This window comes from Plecotus auritus (genome assembly GCF_963455305.1).
Source record: "Plecotus auritus genome assembly, chromosome: X".
Lineage (NCBI taxonomy): Eukaryota > Metazoa > Chordata > Mammalia > Chiroptera > Vespertilionidae > Plecotus > Plecotus auritus.
In genome coordinates this window covers 50,939,813-50,956,996 of record NC_137784.1, presented here as the reverse complement: position 1 = coordinate 50,956,996, position 17,184 = coordinate 50,939,813, and the positions used below count along the sequence as shown (strand labels likewise).

Sequence of the window (17,184 nt, the reverse complement as noted above, 5' to 3'; positions counted from 1 at the left end):
AGAACTACAAAGTTTGGCTGCTAAAGGATAGTTTGTGAATGCTTAGATAGAGGATCTCTAATCATATATAATAAAGAGGTAATATGCAAGGTGGCCACCCCCATGTGGTCAAAGATGGCCACCACCATGTGATCAAAGATGGCTGCCCCCATGTAGTCAAAGTTGGCCACCACAAGATGGCTGGCAGGGGAGGGTAGTTGTGGGCGACCAGGCCAGCAGGGGAGGGCAGTTGGGGGTGACCAGTTCGATAGGGGAGGGAGGGCAGTTGGGGGGGACCAAGCCTGCAGGGGAGGGCAGTTGGGGGCAACCAGGCCTGCAAGGGAGGGCAGTTAAAGGCAGCCAGGCTGGCAGGGGAGGGCAGTTGGGAGGGACCAGGCCAGCAGGGGAGGGCAGTTGGGGGCAACTGGGCCAGCAGGGAAAAAGGTAGGCATCAACCAGGCTGGCAGGGGAGTGCTTAGGGGGTGATCAGGCTGGCAGGCAGAAGCGGTTAGGGGCAATCAGGCAGGCAGGCAGGCAAGCGCTTGGAAGCCAGCAGTCCCAGATTGGAGAGGGTGCAGGCTGGGCTGAGGGACACCCCCACCCCCCGCCAGTGCATGAATTTCATGCACCGGGCCTCTAGTATTTTAATAAACAGTCTTGTTCAAATAACAGATGGCCTAGGGAGGAAGTGATTTCCTCATCACCGGAGGTATCCAAGCAAAAGTTAAGACAAAAACTTTGTATTTCTTTCACTATCACTGAATTCATTGAATATTTCCTCCCACTATGATTCCTAAGATATTTTAAAGAGGACTAAAGTTCTTTAAAGCAAAATTTGAAAAACAGTAATTCAGTCCAAAACACTCTTCACACATTATATGGGTAAAGAAACTGAGACCCATAAAGGGAAAGGACCACACAATGATTTACAAGCAGAACTAAGACTAGAACCTAAGTGTTCGGACTCCCAAACCCATGTTCTTTCTACCATACTATATTATAAGTGCATGGTATGGTTCCTCAAGTTGATATTGAAGACAGAATATCAGTCAGGCTCAAAATTATCTTTGGGGTAAACATGTATATGCATCTTAAGGCATATAAATGTTATGTCTACATAATCTGTGATTATGAGGGAAACTTCACACTATATCTGTAGATTAAACATGATTGCTGTGTGCTGATGTGAGGTGTATGGGACACTCTATAATGCTGCTTTACTCTTTGGTTTCTGAGTTTTACTTTCATTTTTTAATCATCAGTATAGAATATATTTTTCATTGATTTTTAGAAAAAAGGGAAACATCTATGTGATAGAGAAACATTAATTGGTTGCCTCTCATATAAGCCCTGAATGGAGATCAAACCCATAACCTAAGTATGTGCCTTGACTAGTAACCAAAACCACAACCTTTTGGTAGGACAATGCTTCAACCAACTGAACCACCTAGCCAGCATGTTTCCTTATTTTTAAAGTGGGGATTTTATCATTCTCTACCCCTGCAGGGTAATGGTGAGAATTGCATGAGTTAATGGGAAGGAATGGACAGGACATGGTACCTGCCTTGCCCATAGGAGCATTCACTAAATATTATCACTTTTATCCCATGCCTCCACTTTCCTTTTCCTTACCAGGCAAGGCCTTGGCCCACTTGACCACATGTACAAGCTGTCTTTCACCCAGTTCATTGAGGCTAGAGAGCAAGGCTGCGAAGGAGTCAGGCTGGTTGTTGTCATGTCCAGCACACACCACGCCTGGTTCAATGGCTTCCAGGACATTCAGAAAGATAGGCTGACACTCGTAGCCTTCAAGGTGTGACACCGCCAACTTCTGGGTTGGTTCCTCAGTGGGGCTGGTGGTGCTGGAAGCCTCCCCTTCCTCCTGCAGTTTCAGATTACCAAGTTTCTTCAGCTTCCGAGCTATTGGGAGGAAAGGGAAACTTGGATTTATTATAAGTGACCAAAAACACACAGCTCAGCTACTCTGTTGGAAAACCTTCATGCTAAGAAAATAAGGATGGTTGAAACCGGTTTGGCTCAGTGGATAGAGGGTTGGCCTGTGGACTAAAGGGTCCCGGGTTCGATTCCGGTCAAGGGCATGTACCTTGGTTGCGGGTACATCCCCAGTAGGGGGTGTGCAGGAGGCAGCTGATCGATGTTTCTCTCTCATCGATGTTTGTAGCTCTCTATCCCTCTCCCTTCCTCTCTGTAAAATATCAATAAAATATATTTTAATAATAAAAAAAAGAAAATAAGGATGTTCATTCTTCATGGTCAGAGATTCTAAACTCCTTGAAGACAAATGCTCACTTTAGCACTGCCAAATCTTTACTAAACTAAAATTTCATATCTTGTTTTCTCCCCAATCACCTTGCAAGATAGGCCTAGAATATCCTTCGATTGGACTCTGCATAATTGCAGGCTTCAGTACTCACACCTAGAACCTTTCATTGAATTATTCAGATATATTCACAATTTATTTATTTATTCATTCATTCATTCAACAGAGATTCAATGTTAAGGCTTTTCTTTTTTAAATATATTTTTATTGATTTGAGAGAGGAAGGGAGAGGGAGAAAGAGATACAAACATCAATGATGAAATAAAATAATTGATTGGCTGCCTCCTGCCTCCCCCTTCTGGGGATTGAGCCCACAACCCGGGCATATGCTCTTGATTGGAATTGAACCCAGGACCCTTCAGTTTGCAGGCTGACACTCTATCCACTGAGCCAAACCAACTAGGGCAAGCCTTTCCTTCTGGGCCTTAACCCTGTCTGGTAGAGGATAAATTAATAACCCTATGTAGTTAAACTATCAATCTGATAAATGTTAAAACAGAGATATTAATAAAAAGACAACAATCACTCTGCATAGGTGGGGTCAGGAAAAGCTTTATAGTAGCATTTGACCTGGATCTTGAAGAATGATGAAGGTTTCACTAAGCAGAGAAGAGTAGAAATGACATAAACAAAAGCACTGAGGAGTATTTGGGGGAAATAGTAGAGACCAGTGTGGCTGGAGTATATATTGCTTGTATGGGGAGACTGGCTATTTATAAGGTTGAAATCAAGATTAGACCTGATTTTGAAAGGACTTGTATATTGTAATGAGAAGTTTGGGCTTTTTCTTATAAGTAACAGGCACATACAGAATATTTGAAATAAAAAGAATGATTAATTTGTGTCTATGTCTAGCATGTCTAGCAGATTGCTAGGTAAAGAGACTAGAAAGGTAAACATAAGTATTGATTATGGGGTCCATAGGGGTACCAAAATAAAATGTACAGTGACTTGGATACTAATTTCTCTCTCTCTTCTCTCTCCCTCTCTCTCTCTCCCTTACACACACACACACACACACACACACACACACACACACACACACACACACCACAAACACACTTTGATAGTTAAAGGTCTCTGAACATGGAAAGGTCACCAGGCACACATGTTATTGGAGATTATTAAGCAGAGACTAGAAACACAATGGTTAAAAATTCAAGTATGTCAACAGAGTACTGGAAGTCATAGTCATAGTGAGCAGACAAGAAGAAGAAATAAAAGACACCCAAAATGGAAGGAAGAAGTAAAACTGTCATTATTTGCAGATGGCATAATATTATACATAGAAAACCTTAAAGACTCCACCAAGAAGCAACTAGATCTAATAAATGAATTCAGCAATGTAGCAAGATACAAATATTCAGAAATCAGTGGTATTTTTATACACCAAAAATAAACTATCAGAATGAGAAACTAAGAAAACAATGTCATTTACTATTGCAACACCAAAAGAAGATGAGGTTAAGTAGGAATAAATTTAACAAAGAAGGTAAAAAACCTGTTCTTATAAAATTATATGACATTGAAAAAAGAAATAGAGAAAGATACAGATAAGTGGGAGCATATACCATATTCATGGATTAGAATAATTAATATCATTAGAATGTCCATGCTACCCAAAGCAATCTATAGATTCAACACAATTCCTATTAAAATACCAATGGCATATTTCACAAATCTAGAAAAAATGTTCCAAAAATTTATATGGAACCAAACAAGATCCTGAATAGCCTCATCAATCTTGAGAACGAAGAACAAAGTTATAGATATCACAATACCTGATATCAAAATATACTACAATGCCATTGTAGCAAGATACAAATATTCAGAAATCAGTGGTATTTTTATACACCAAAAATAAACTATCAGAATGAGAAACTAAGAAAACAATGTCATTTACTATTGCAACACCAAAAGAAGATGAGGTTAAGTAGGAATAAATTTAACAAAGAAGGTAAAAAACCTGTTCTTATAAAATTATATGACATTGAAAAAAGAAATAGAGAAAGATACAGATAAGTGGGAGCATATACCATATTCATGGATTAGAATAATTAATATCATTAGAATGTCCATGCTACCCAAAGCAATCTATAGATTCAACACAATTCCTATTAAAATACCAATGGCATATTTCACAAATCTAGAAAAAATGTTCCAAAAATTTATATGGAACCAAACAAGATCCTGAATAGCCTCATCAATCTTGAGAACGAAGAACAAAGTTATAGATATCACAATACCTGATATCAAAATATACTACAATGCCATTGTAATAAAATCAGACTGGTACTGGCATAAAAAAATACATATAAATCAATGGAACCCAACAAAGATCCCAGAAATCAACCAATACCTTTACGTCAATTAATATTTGACAAAGGAGACAAGAGTTTATAGTGGAGTAAAGACAGTCTCTTCAATAAATAGTGTTAGGGAAATTGGACAAGTGCATGAAAAAAATGAAAGTAGACCACCAACTCACACCATACACAAGAATAAAATAAAAAATTTATAAATGACAAATGTAAGTCACAAAATCATAAAAATCCTAGAAGAAAACATAGGCAGTAAAATCTCAGACACCTCTCATGGCAATATGTTTGCTGATATATCTTCAAGAGCAAGGGAAACAAAGAAAAATAAACACATGGTACTACATAAAACTAAAAAGCTTCTGCACAGCAAAAGAAACCATCATCAAAGTGAAAAGGGAACCCACTGTATGGGAGAATATTTGCCAGTGATACTGATAAGGGGTTCATTTCCAAAATATATAAAGAACTTATACAACTCAACAACAGGAAGACAAACAATCCAATTTAAAAATGGGCAAAGGACCTTAATAGACATTTCTCCAAAGAGGACATACAGGTAGCCAATAGTCATATGATAAAATGCTCAATGTCAGTAATAATCAGAAAGATGTAAATTAAAACCACAATGAGGTATCACCTCACAGCTGTCAACAAACAACAGTGTTGGTGAAGATGTGGAGAAGAGGAAATCCTAGTGCACTATTGGTTGGAATGCAGACTGGTGCAGCTACTGTGGAAAGCAGTATGTTATTTGCTCAAAAAGTTAAAAATAGATCTGCCTTTTGACTCAGCAATCCCACTTCTAAGAATCCCAGTGCATCTCTGTGTTCATAGAATCATTATTTACAACTAGAGGCCTAGAACACAAAATTCGTGAGTGGGTACAGTCCCTAGGCCTAGCCTGTGACCAAGGCCATCTTCCCCAGTTGTCAGCAGCCAGCCTTGCCTCCCGCTGCCACCCACCTGGGTTCCCAGTTTGCCATTGAGTGATCAGAGCCTGACAGCCAGGTGGGGAGGGACTGAGAGGTCGACCGGTCCCACCCGCTCATGGCCCCACCCCTGCCACGGGTGCCCTCTGTATGTGGGGTGACTGGCAGGGTGGGGGCTTTGACCTGGTGCCACCCACATCCCCTCCACCCACCCTGGTTCCCCATTCACCATCAGGTGATCAGAGTCTGACGGCCAGGGGAGGGACCGAGAGGTCAGCCATTCTCCCCCCCTTGCTGCCCCCCCCCCACCATGGGTCACCCTCTATGTGTGGGAAAACTGGCAGGGTGGGGGCCTTGGCCTGGTGCCACCCGCATCACCACCCACCCCTGGATCTCCGTTCACAATTAAGTGATGGGAGCCTGCTGGCCGGGGAAAGGGACCAAGAGGTGGTCAGTGTACCTCATAGTGACTTGTCAAGCAGTTGTTCTGGTCATTCTGCCATTATGGTTGCTGGGCTTTTATTATATAGGATAGCCAAGATCTGGGTATAGCCCAAGTATCCATCAGTAGGTGAGTTGATAAAAAAGCTATTATACAATGGAATACTACATGGCCATAAAAAGAAGAAATCTTACCTTTTGAGACAACATGGATGGACCTGGAAATTATTATGCTAAGTGAAATAAGCCAGTCAGAGAAAGACAAATACCATATGATCTCACTTACATGTGGCATCTAATGAACAAAATAAACTGCAAAACAAAATGGAAACAGAGGTATGGATACATGGAACAGACTGACAGCTGTCAGAGGGGAGGGTGGGGACTGGATGAAAGAAGGTGAAAGTATCTGCCAAGGAACATATATGCATAGCCCATAGGCACAGACAACAGTGTAGTAATGGCTACAGGGAAGGGGGCAGGGTCTCAGTGGAGGTGGGCAAAGGAGAGGGGGAATGGGTACATCTGTAAAAGTGTTAACAATGAAAATAAAGTTAAAAAATAATTCGAGCTTGAAGCATCAGATGGAAATTTTTAAAAATGCCCTTGAATGTCCTTTCTCATCCTCAGACTACCAAACTGTATCATCTCAATGTCCACTAAAGAAATAGGAATTTTCTGGTGTTGCAACATTTCCCACTGAACACTATAACAACTTCAGATATTGTGAGATATTAGACCTATAGTGAATATGCACTGTAAGTCACATATTGATTTTCTTTTTTATCAAAGGGGAATTTGAAGGGCTGAAATACCCAATAGTAACAAAGAAATAAAAGAATTTCCTGTTTCTCATCTATCTGTAAAATAGGAACCATGCTAGGAAGCAGCCAATAGGAAAAATGATAAAAATAACATTTAAAACAACAGCAACCCCAAACTCAAGCCTTATGAACCATCTTCTCCCCATGCTCACATGCACACAATTTAGAGGTCTTTGGGCATCCTAATGTTTACTTCCCTAACATTTATATTGGCACAAATATAAATAATTGAAGATGTCATTACTCTGAGCCCTAGTATAGGCAGATACACTGAGGTAGACCATAAACCACTTTATCTCTAATCCATTTAAAGTTACAATAATAAATTTTAAAAGGTATAAAACAAAGAAAGAAGTGGATTGCTCAATTTAAATGGATAAATAAAACAAAACCTGCTGCTGATCTGTTTCTGGCATCTGCAGAAAAATTTACTTATCTGAAACAAATTTTCAGGTCTAATTAGAGAAATAAGTCCTGCAATGCAAACTCTAATCATAGTGTAACTCAATGCAAGAATGGAACACAGATTTGGATCAACAACTAGAATAGAAGAAGAAAAACTAGTGGGGTTGGTGGTGCAAAAGGAGCACAGAGGAACCTCAGGGTAAAATAACAAGGGAGTCTGAAAAATCAACCCAGAGTGGTAAGATGACCTTGTTCAACAATAATTTCTGTCCAGCTTGGGCACACTCAATGGTAAGGATATATGTACACCCATTGCCAGCTCCCACTTCCCACCTACAGAATAGGCTGGAAGGTATAGTCCAGGCTATGTCTATCTTCTCCCAGAACTAGAGATCTGGCCTCCATAATATCTTATCTAGTGAACCTGTTTCTGACATGAGTTCTTGTAGGCAGTTCTACAGACTGGCAGTTTCTACTGGATCTGCTCCCCTGGTACAGGTTCTAGAGGTAGACCCTCTTTGTCCCCATTATTGGCATTTTATGGCCTTGAGATCAGGAGTTGCCAGACCATTTAGTCCTCTTCAAGCCTAGGAGAAGACAGATATAATTAGCTCCATGCCTGAAGTAACAAAGTGAAATAAAGATAACTATTTTCTTCAGGGCCTTCTATGTGCCTCACTTCATGCACACATTACATCATTTAATTCCATAATAATCTTTGAAGGTTAGAAATTTTTAAGTCTTTTTTTGCAAGTAAGTAAAGTGAGGTTAATACAGCTAGCAAAATTTTTAATCTAATAATCTGAACCTGGTCTTCTGACTACAAATCCCATGTTCTTTCTACTATCATGCTGCCAGCCCAAAGTGTCTGAAATCCTGAAACTTATCTCTAGCTTTAATAAAAGAGCTGAATAATAGGGCTGGGGTTGTATCTTTTCTGCCTTCTACCTCCATCTTTTACTCCAAAATTCATTAACTAGCATTAAATCTGGAAGGGCAGAGGCAGGAAGCTATGAGAAGTCATGTGTCCAGAGTCAAAACAGGTTTGGGGCACTATAAGAGGCCTAAATATTCACAGCATGACAAAACAGGAAAGGTCCTTAGAAATCATCTCATCTAGGGGGTCACAGATTCAATATACCTACAGGGTCTATACAGGTAATACAGTGGTGTGTGTGTGTGTGTGTGTGTGTGTGTGTGTGTGTGTGTGTGTATGGTGGAAACTGGTTAACTGAAGTGAATGCCTTACTGACTTTCTGCCCTTGCCATGTCTGCCCTTGCCATGTACTTGTATATGCGCACGCGCACGCACACACACACACACACACACACACACACACACACACACACCTGGAAGGCATTCATATAATATTTAAATATTTCCTGGAACTAATCTATATTCCAAAATTGAATTTAGTCCTTAGTCACAATTTTGGGACTTCTGACATTAATCTAACCTTTCAAGTCAAAGATGGGGGGTGGGGGCTGAAGCCAGAAAGAGTGAGGTTGCTGTACCACAACAGCTCTCTTTTTGGCTAATTTCTACTCTATCTCAGTACCTGCCTCTCTGAGCTCCTTCTATATTTGCACTATATAATACAATGGCCACTAGCCACATCTGGCTATTTAAATTTAAGTTAATTAAAATTAGAGAAAATTAAAAATATAATTTCTTAATATAATTAGCCCCATTTCTTTTCAATTGCTCAAAAGCCACATGTGGCTAGTGCCTGCTATATTGGACAGCAGAGATATAGAACATTTCCATCATCACAGAAAGTTCTTTGAAATAGTGCTGTGGATCAAACTGTTCTCTGGGGAAGCTGTCCCATTCATCATGCCCTATTCATGTTATTGATAAAGAAGAAAAACAGCCAAAGAATTTTACACAGATATATCTATGGGTTTTTCTAAAAGGTGAAGGGGCCCACAGAGCAATTGGTAGTGGTACAGTTAGTGAGGCATGCTCTGCAGCCTTTCCCGTACCAACAGTGATTCAGATATCAGTGGGTTGATGACTTGTGGACCTAAACAAATTCATTACAAGCAAGACCGATATGTGCAGAGACTGTGGGCAGAATCCATCAACATGAAATAATTCCCTTCTCTGTGTAGTGCTAATGAGAACTTGGTTGGTATTTTTACATCCTGCTCCTCTAGACCTATGTGGCATCTGCTTGAGGAAGAGAAGCCACATTCCTACTTGCATCCAGGACCTGAGTAATGTGTTGTCCCTGGCCACAGTGGTTCAAACTGCACCAGGTGTTCTGGCCTCTCTGCCTGAAGAGGGTGAGTGTACTGAACATAAATGTAATCAGATTCTATTCATTCTGCTGGGGATCCTCTGTTCTCTCTCTACAGTAAAGGCCGGCATGTTGCTAGATGACTTTAGAATGCTGGGCAATAAAGCTTGCTAGTCTCAGCTGTTATTCAAGGCCTTGTTTTCTTCCATGAAGGCCACCACACACCCCTCCTGCCTCCTGCACCTGAGCCCCAGAGTCATATCTAATTCTTTCATGTGAAGTACAGGCCTGCTGGCCCCTGTGTTATGGCAGAGACACATAGTCTACTTAAATGGAGTGGTGAAATGAGGAGAAAGAACAGTAAAGGTGGATAGTTCTAGTGTTGTGTGAGTTGCTTTGCATCCCTTCCCTGTCTTTCAATCTCAGATCAGAGCAGAGATGAGAGGGGGCCACTGGAAGGTACTTCCCTGTCCCTACTGGCTCTTTAAGGTATTGGAGCACCTGACATGGTGCCTGGATCCTATGGGGAACTCACTTTTCAGCCTGCTGGCATTAGATTCCTTTGAAAAATCTTTCTCTACAGCACCAGAGAAAGATTTTTCAAATCAGAAATTATTAAGTATGCCTAAGGAAAGGTAGATGTGATTAATCTGTAGCTTTTATAGCCACCGTGACCTTTAGGCACTTTTGCAGCTTCGTTCCTTGCCACCTCAAGATAGAGGCTTCCTCATCCATGAGCAGGGGAGAGGCATGGTGAGTTGAAGTTTCCAAAGCCTTACAAAGTTTGAATCCTTCTCCCTAAGTCATAGATGTTCCTCTTCCTCATTTAGAGCACACTTTCTGTGGTAGGTAGATTTCTAAAATGGCCCCCGATATTCCCAACCCCTGGTGAGTAGACACATTCTTTTAGTTATTTAGATAACACTAATTTAAGTGCTGTTGTGAAAGAATGGGCAGATGTGATTAAGGCAATTAAATTCAGTTGAATTTAAGGGTGGTTATCTTTGATGGGCCTGATGTAATCAGATGAACCTTTAAAAGACATTGGGCTCTTTCTGGAAAGACCTTCATGGAGTTGGGGGTATTTAAACAAGGAAGATTCTCCATTGTTGGCTTTGAAGGTGGGGGTACACATGGCAAGGAATAAGAGCAGCCTTGAGTAGCTGAGAGAAACCTCTTGCTGACAGCCAGAAAGGACACAGTTTCCTACAGCTGCAAGAAACTGAATCTTGCTATAACATGAGCTTGGAAGAGGACACTGAGCTCCAGATTAGAATGCTGTCTGGCCAATACCTTGATTTCGTCCTTGTGAGATACTGAGCTGAGAATCTAGTCATGCTGTGTCAGACTTCTGACTTAACAGAACTGTGAGCTGATAAATGAGTACTATTTGAAGCTGCTAGATTTGTGGTCAACTATTATGCAGCAATAGAAAACTAATACACTTTCATTATAGAAGTGTGGTGTAGGGCAAGATAATAGGCTTTGGAGTCAATCTTGTGTTAAAATCCCAGCTCTGCCAATTAACTAGTTTAATAACTGACACCTTTGCTTAGCTTCTCTGAGATCTAGTTTCCTCATTTGTAAAACGGGAATGCCCTGACCTAGTGTTTAGAATACTTTGGAGAACTAAATAAGAGAGAATACCTGGCAGACAGAGAAACCTCAAAATGGTTTCTTCTCACTCTCTAAAACAGGGGTCCTCAAACTTTTTAAACAGGGGGCCAGTTCACTGTCCCTCACACCATTGGAGGGCCAGACTATAGTTTAAAAAAAAAAAACTATGAACAAATTCCTATGCGCACTGCGGGCCCGGTATAGGTCGGCTGCTAAGGACAGGCAGCGGCACCTGGCAGGCCGGATAAATGTCCTCGGTGGGCCTCATGTGGCCCTCGGGCCGTAGTTTGAGGACCCCTGCTAAAGAGTAGAGAGTGAATGGCTTGCAGGTGACCTAACTCAGGCATGGGGGAAGATGGACAGCAGAATTAGCAGAGAACCAGATAAAACAGAGAAGGGAAGGGAAAAGTAAGAGGTTATGAAATGAAAAACAGTAACAGAATTTCTTCTGGATGTAGCTGCCTATAAAACTGAATTCAGATCTTAAGTGTAATTCTAAATACTAAGTAAACATAAAGGTATGTGTGGTGCAGGGCTGCAAATAGGTTGTGAAAACAGACTAGACTGTGATTATGTGAGTATGTGTGTGTGCAGATGCTTATATATTACTAGAGGCCTGGTGCACAAAATTCGTGCATGGGGTGTGTGTGTCCCTCAGCCCAGCTTGCACCCTCTCCAATCTGGGATCCCTCTAACAATCCAGGACTGCTGGCTCCCAACTGCTCGCCTGCCTGCCTTCCTGATTGCCCCTAACCGCTTCTGCCTGCCAGCCTGATCACCCCCTAACCACTCACCTGCCAACCTGATTGATGCCTAACTGCTCCCCTGCCAGCCTGTTTGCCCCTAACTGCCCTCCCCTGCAGGCCTGGTCACCTCTAACTGTCCTCCCCTGCAGGCCTGGTCCCCCCACAACTGCCCTTCCCTGCAGGCCCAGTTGCCCCCAACTTCCCTTCTCTGCCAGCCTGGTCACCCCTAACTGCCCTCCCCTGCAGGATTGATCACCCCCAACTGCCCTCCCTTGCAGACCTGGTCCCTCCCAACTGCCCTCCCCTGCTGGCCATCTTGTGGTGGCCATCTTGTGTCCACATGGGGTCAGTCATCTTTGACCACATGGAGGCAGCCATCTTGTGTGTTGGAGTGACAGTCAATTTGCATATTATTCTTTTATTAGATAGGAGGATTAGATAAGATAGAGGCCTGGTGCATGGGTGGGGGCTGGCTGGTTTGCCCTGAAGGGTGTCCCGGATTAGGGTGGGGGTTCCCTTGGAGCGTGGGGTGGCCTGGGTTAGGGGCCTGTGGTGGTTTGCAGGCTGCCCCCCACCCCCCGCCGGCCACCCAAGTGGAGGCGCTGGTATCTGGGATTTATTTATCTTCTATAATTGAAACTTTGTAGCCTTGAGCGGAGCCAAGACTCCTGCTCACTCCGTGGCCACAGCCATTTTTGTTGGGATTTATTTATCTTCTATAATTGAAACTTTGTAGCCTTAAGCGGAGGCCAAGGCAGGCCAGGGCAGGCGGAAAGCTTGGCTTCCTCCATTTCCAGGGAAACTTAAGCTTCCTGCTCTCTCTGTGGCCGCAGCCACCTTGGTTGGGTTAATTTGCATACTTGCTCCTGATTGGCTGGTGGGCATGGCTTGCGGGTGTATCGGAGGTATGCTCAATTTGCATATTACTCTTTTATTAGATAGGATAATGCTTAAATCTAGGTGCTCAAACACCTTCACTAGTTGGGCAGATAAATGTAAATGAGTAAAACAGCCTAGTGAACATAGAGTGAGCTTGGGACAGTGAAAGTGATTGAAACCCTGCCTAGGAGCAGTCTACATCAATTTTCTAAACAAAGACTGTGCTGGACAAACAGAATTCTGTAAGAGTATTTTGGTCTGGGGAATGCCAGTATACAGTTTTGGTTTAAATCATGCCAGCCATCTTTCCACCTACTAGGATTAGACTCAGGACATGTCACTGTATGACTTTAGGTTTGGAAGGTCAGAGAAACACTGGATTAGGATCCAGGGGACCTCATTGCATGACCACAGGATCATCTCTTTCCCTCTTTTGCTCCTAGTTTCCTCATCCTATATAATCCTATATAATAAAGAGCTAATATGCAAATGGTTGTCATGCCCTCTTGCCCTTGCACTGGAGCTAGGGGACCTGAGGCCAGGCTAGGGGACCTGAGGCCATGCCCCCTGCCCAGGCACAGGGGCTGGGGGCTGAGGCTGCACCCCCCACCTGGTGGAGCTTGACAGAGGATCTGAGGCTGCACCCCCCACCTGGTGGAGCTTGACAGGGGACCTAAGGCTGCGCTCCCTGCACAGTGGGGCTTGATGGGGGACCTGAGGTTGCGCCCCCCAACCTGGTGCCGGGGTGAGGGGACCTGAGGCCAGGTAGGGGGACCTGAGGCCATGCCCCCCACCCCAGCACTGGGGCCAGGGGCTGAGGCTACACCCCGCACCTGGCGGGGCTTGACAGGGGAACTGAGGCCGTGCCCCCTGCCCCAGCGCTGGAGCCAGGGGACCTGAGGCCAGGCCTGGGGATCTGAGGCCATGCTCCCACTCTGGAGTCGGGGCTGGGGGACCTGAGGCCATGCCCCCCACCCGGTGGAGCTTGATGGGGGATCTGAGGCTGTGCCCTCCACCTGGCAGGGCTTGACAGAGGACCTGAGGCTGTAGCCCCCCACCTGGCACGGGGCTTGACGGGGGACCTGAGGCTGCGCCCCCGACCTTGGCACTGGGGCCGGGGGACCTGAGGCTGGTCTGAGGGACCTGAGGTCACACCCCCTGTCTGGCGCCAGGCCGGGGGACCTGAGGCTGTGCCTTCTGCCCAGTGGGGCTTTATGGGGGACCTGATGCTATGCCCCCCTCCTGGTGGGGCTTGACAGGGGACCTGAGGCTGTGTCCCCTGCCCTGTGGGGCTTGATGGGGGTGGGGCCAGCCAGGTCTGGGTCTTGTGGGATTTGAGGTGTGAGCAGGTGGGCAGGGACTTGACTTTGGGTCCCACGGTGTGCCCCAGACTCTGTCAGGAGGGAGATTTGTATATACATTTTACTAATTTTCTTTCATCTCTGACACTTCTATTATGGAGAAAGGGCAAATAGCAATATTAAAATATTTCCTCTAATTAATTCCCTTTTAATGTTCATGAATTTCATGCACCGGGCCACTAGTATATTTGTAAAGGGTAGTAGTTAAAAGCAAAGAGTCTGGAGTCAAATTGTCTTAGTTGTAAGCTTGGCTCTATTGCGTACTAGCTGTGAGACTGAGCAAGACTTAGCCTCTCTGTACCTCAATTTCCTCATTTGAAAAGTGGGGATAAAGTATCTAATCAATAAGGTATTTAACAAGGAATATAGACAACATGATGGTGTCTAAAAGTAGAGGGAAGAGTCTACACTACTAGAAGGACTTTCCAAGACTGAAACATAGTGAAAAATGTACTGAGCTTAAGGGGGCAAAATGCAACGATGACATCAAAGTTCTAAAAAGTTATTCAGAATAAAGAAAAGGTGGTGGTATTCAGAGTCTTATTGCATCTTTGGCCTTGGACATGTTCCCTTAATTTCTCATAAACCTCCATTTTCTCCTCTGTATAATGGTGACAATCTGGCCTGACTACTGCATAGGACTATTATTAGAAGGAAATTAGATGATTTTAGTTAAAGTGCTCTGAATTCTGTAAAGGTGCATGCCCATGGGAAGGTTTTGAAATTTTCTAAGAATAAGAATGGATCTCTAGCTAAAAAACATTCTGAGAAACTGCCTACTTTAGCAACCTATAAGAAGTATTACCTTCAATCTCAGGCAACTAGACTGAAGCCCAAAGTTGAGGGACAAACTAACAGGGTTCAGATCCTTAAGATAATCATAGGATCTACCTTGCAGCGTTGTTGTAATATTCCCAAAGAGAATGTATACTAGGTACTTAACATGGAGAAAATTCTGTAGGTCAATAAATGATGTCTCTTACTCTTGTTGGTCACTAAGCCCCACATTGCTCCATTTCATCTCCTTTATCACCAGCAGGTAAATATCTTTCTGGAAAAGCTAACCAATGAAACATCAATTCCACAAGGATTAAAATTAATTAGGGGCAAGAATCAGAATGGTGAGGGTCTCCTGACATCAAACTAATATAGTAGTAGTGCCCCAAGAGTTCTACAAGTTTCTTTGAGAGCCCCCGAAAAGAGATAAAATGGGCCTGAACATGTGTCTCCAATAACCCCACCTTGTTTCAAACCAGAGCATCAGGGCTTTATTCTATACTAGAGGCCCGGTGCACGAAATTCGTGCATGGGGGTGTGTGTCCCTTAGCCCAGCCTGCACCCTCTCCAATCTGGGACCCCTCGAGGTATGTCCGACTGCCCGTTTAGGCCCAATCCCGGTAAGATCAAGCCTAAATGGGCAGTTGGACATCCCTCTCACAATCCAGGACTGCTGGCTCCCAACTGCTCGCCTGCCTGCCTTCCTGATTGCCCCTAACCGCTTCTGCCTGCCAGCCTGATCACTCCCTAACCACTCCCCTGCCAGGCTGATTGATGCTTAACTGCTCCCCTGCCAGCCTTTTTTTTCCCTAACTGCCCTCCCCTGCAGGCCTGGTCACCCCTAACTGCCCTCCCCTGCAGGCCTTGTCTGTCCCAACTGCCGTCCCCTGCTGGCCATCTTGTGGTGGCCATCTTGTGTCCACATGGGGGCAGGATCTTTGACCACATGGGGGCAGCCATCTTGTTTCTTGGAGTGATGGTCAATCTACATATTACTCTTTTATTAGATAGGATAGAGGCCTGGTGCATGGGTGGGGGCCAGCTGGTTTGCCCTGAAGGGTGTCCCGGATCAGGGTGGGGGTTCCCTTAGGGCATGAGGTGGCCTGGGTGAGGGGCCTGTGGTGGTTTGCAGGCAGGCCACGCCCCCTGGCAACCCAAGTGGAGGCCCTGGTATCTGGGGTTTCTTTATCTTCTACAATTGAAACTTTGTAGCCTGGAGAGGAGCCAAGCCTTCTGCTTGCTCCGTGGCGGCAGCCATTTCTTTTGGGATTTATGTATATTCTATAATTGAAACTTTGTAGCCTTAGCGAGGCCTAGGCCGGCCAGGGTGTGCGGAAAGCTTGGCTTCCTCCATCGCCGGGGGTAACCCTAGCCTTCTGCTCTTTCCAGCTCCGTGGCTGCCACCATTTCTGTTTGGGTTTATGTATCTTCTATCATTGAAACTTTGTAGCCTTAAATGGAGGCATAGGCTGGCAAGGGCAGGTGGAAAGCTTGGCTTCCTCCATTGCCAGGGAAACCCAAGCCTCCCTCCTGCTCTCTGTGGCCCTAGCCATCTTGGTTGGGTTTATTTGCATATTCGCTCCTGATTGGCTGGTGGGTGTGGCTTGTGGGTGTAGCAGAGTGATGGTTAATTTGCTTATTACTCTTTTATTAGATAGGATTTAAATTTGGGAATGCCAGATTTTTTTTTTAAAATATATTTTATTGATTTTTTACAGAGAGGAAGGAAGAGTGATAGATAGTCAGAAACATCGATGAGAGAAACATCGATTGGCTGCCTCCTGCACACCTCCCACTGGGGATGTGCCCGCAACTAAGCTACATGCCCTTGACCGGAATCGAACCTGGGACCCTTCAGTCTGCAGGCTGATGCTCTATCCACTGAGCCAAACCGGTTTTGGCAGCCAGATTTTGTTTTAAGAACAGGTTAGATTGCCAAGAAAATATTTGAAGGCCCCAAATCTTGTCTATCCCAGATCTCCCATTCAAACCAATTCTTAAAAACAAACAAACGAGTAGACTGAAAGCCAATGCTAAGTCTTGCCCAAGTTAACACAGCTATATTGTAACAGAGCAGGGACTAGAATCAGCTATCCTGACTTCTCAGGCTATATTGTTTCTATTTAATCAGGTTGAGTAGCATATTAGTGGGAAAACCATCAGCTGGAGATGAGTGGTGAAGAACTAGGACAGCGACAAGAGATGAGGAACAGAGCCAGTTCCTGGCATGCATGGAATGAGACATTAGTTGGGGGTGCTTCCAAGTGTACATATGCACTAATAAGTGTAGGTAAAATTCCCTCGGAAAAGAAGGTTCCTTG

The 17,184-nt window shown here is 44.0% G+C and overlaps 1 protein-coding gene across 1 annotated transcript in view; it reads right to left on the bottom strand.

The window, feature by feature from the left end:
• Nucleotides 1-17,184, bottom strand: part of AR (androgen receptor) — a gene marked incomplete at its 3' end in the record, with an annotated part of 299,234 nt that overhangs the window by 15,179 nt on the left and 266,871 nt on the right. The window contains exon 4 of the mRNA XM_080652861.1: nucleotides 1,612-1,899. Coding sequence (XP_080508987.1) covers nucleotides 1,612-1,899 — 288 coding nt within the window. The remainder of the gene's footprint in view (nucleotides 1-1,611; nucleotides 1,900-17,184) is intronic.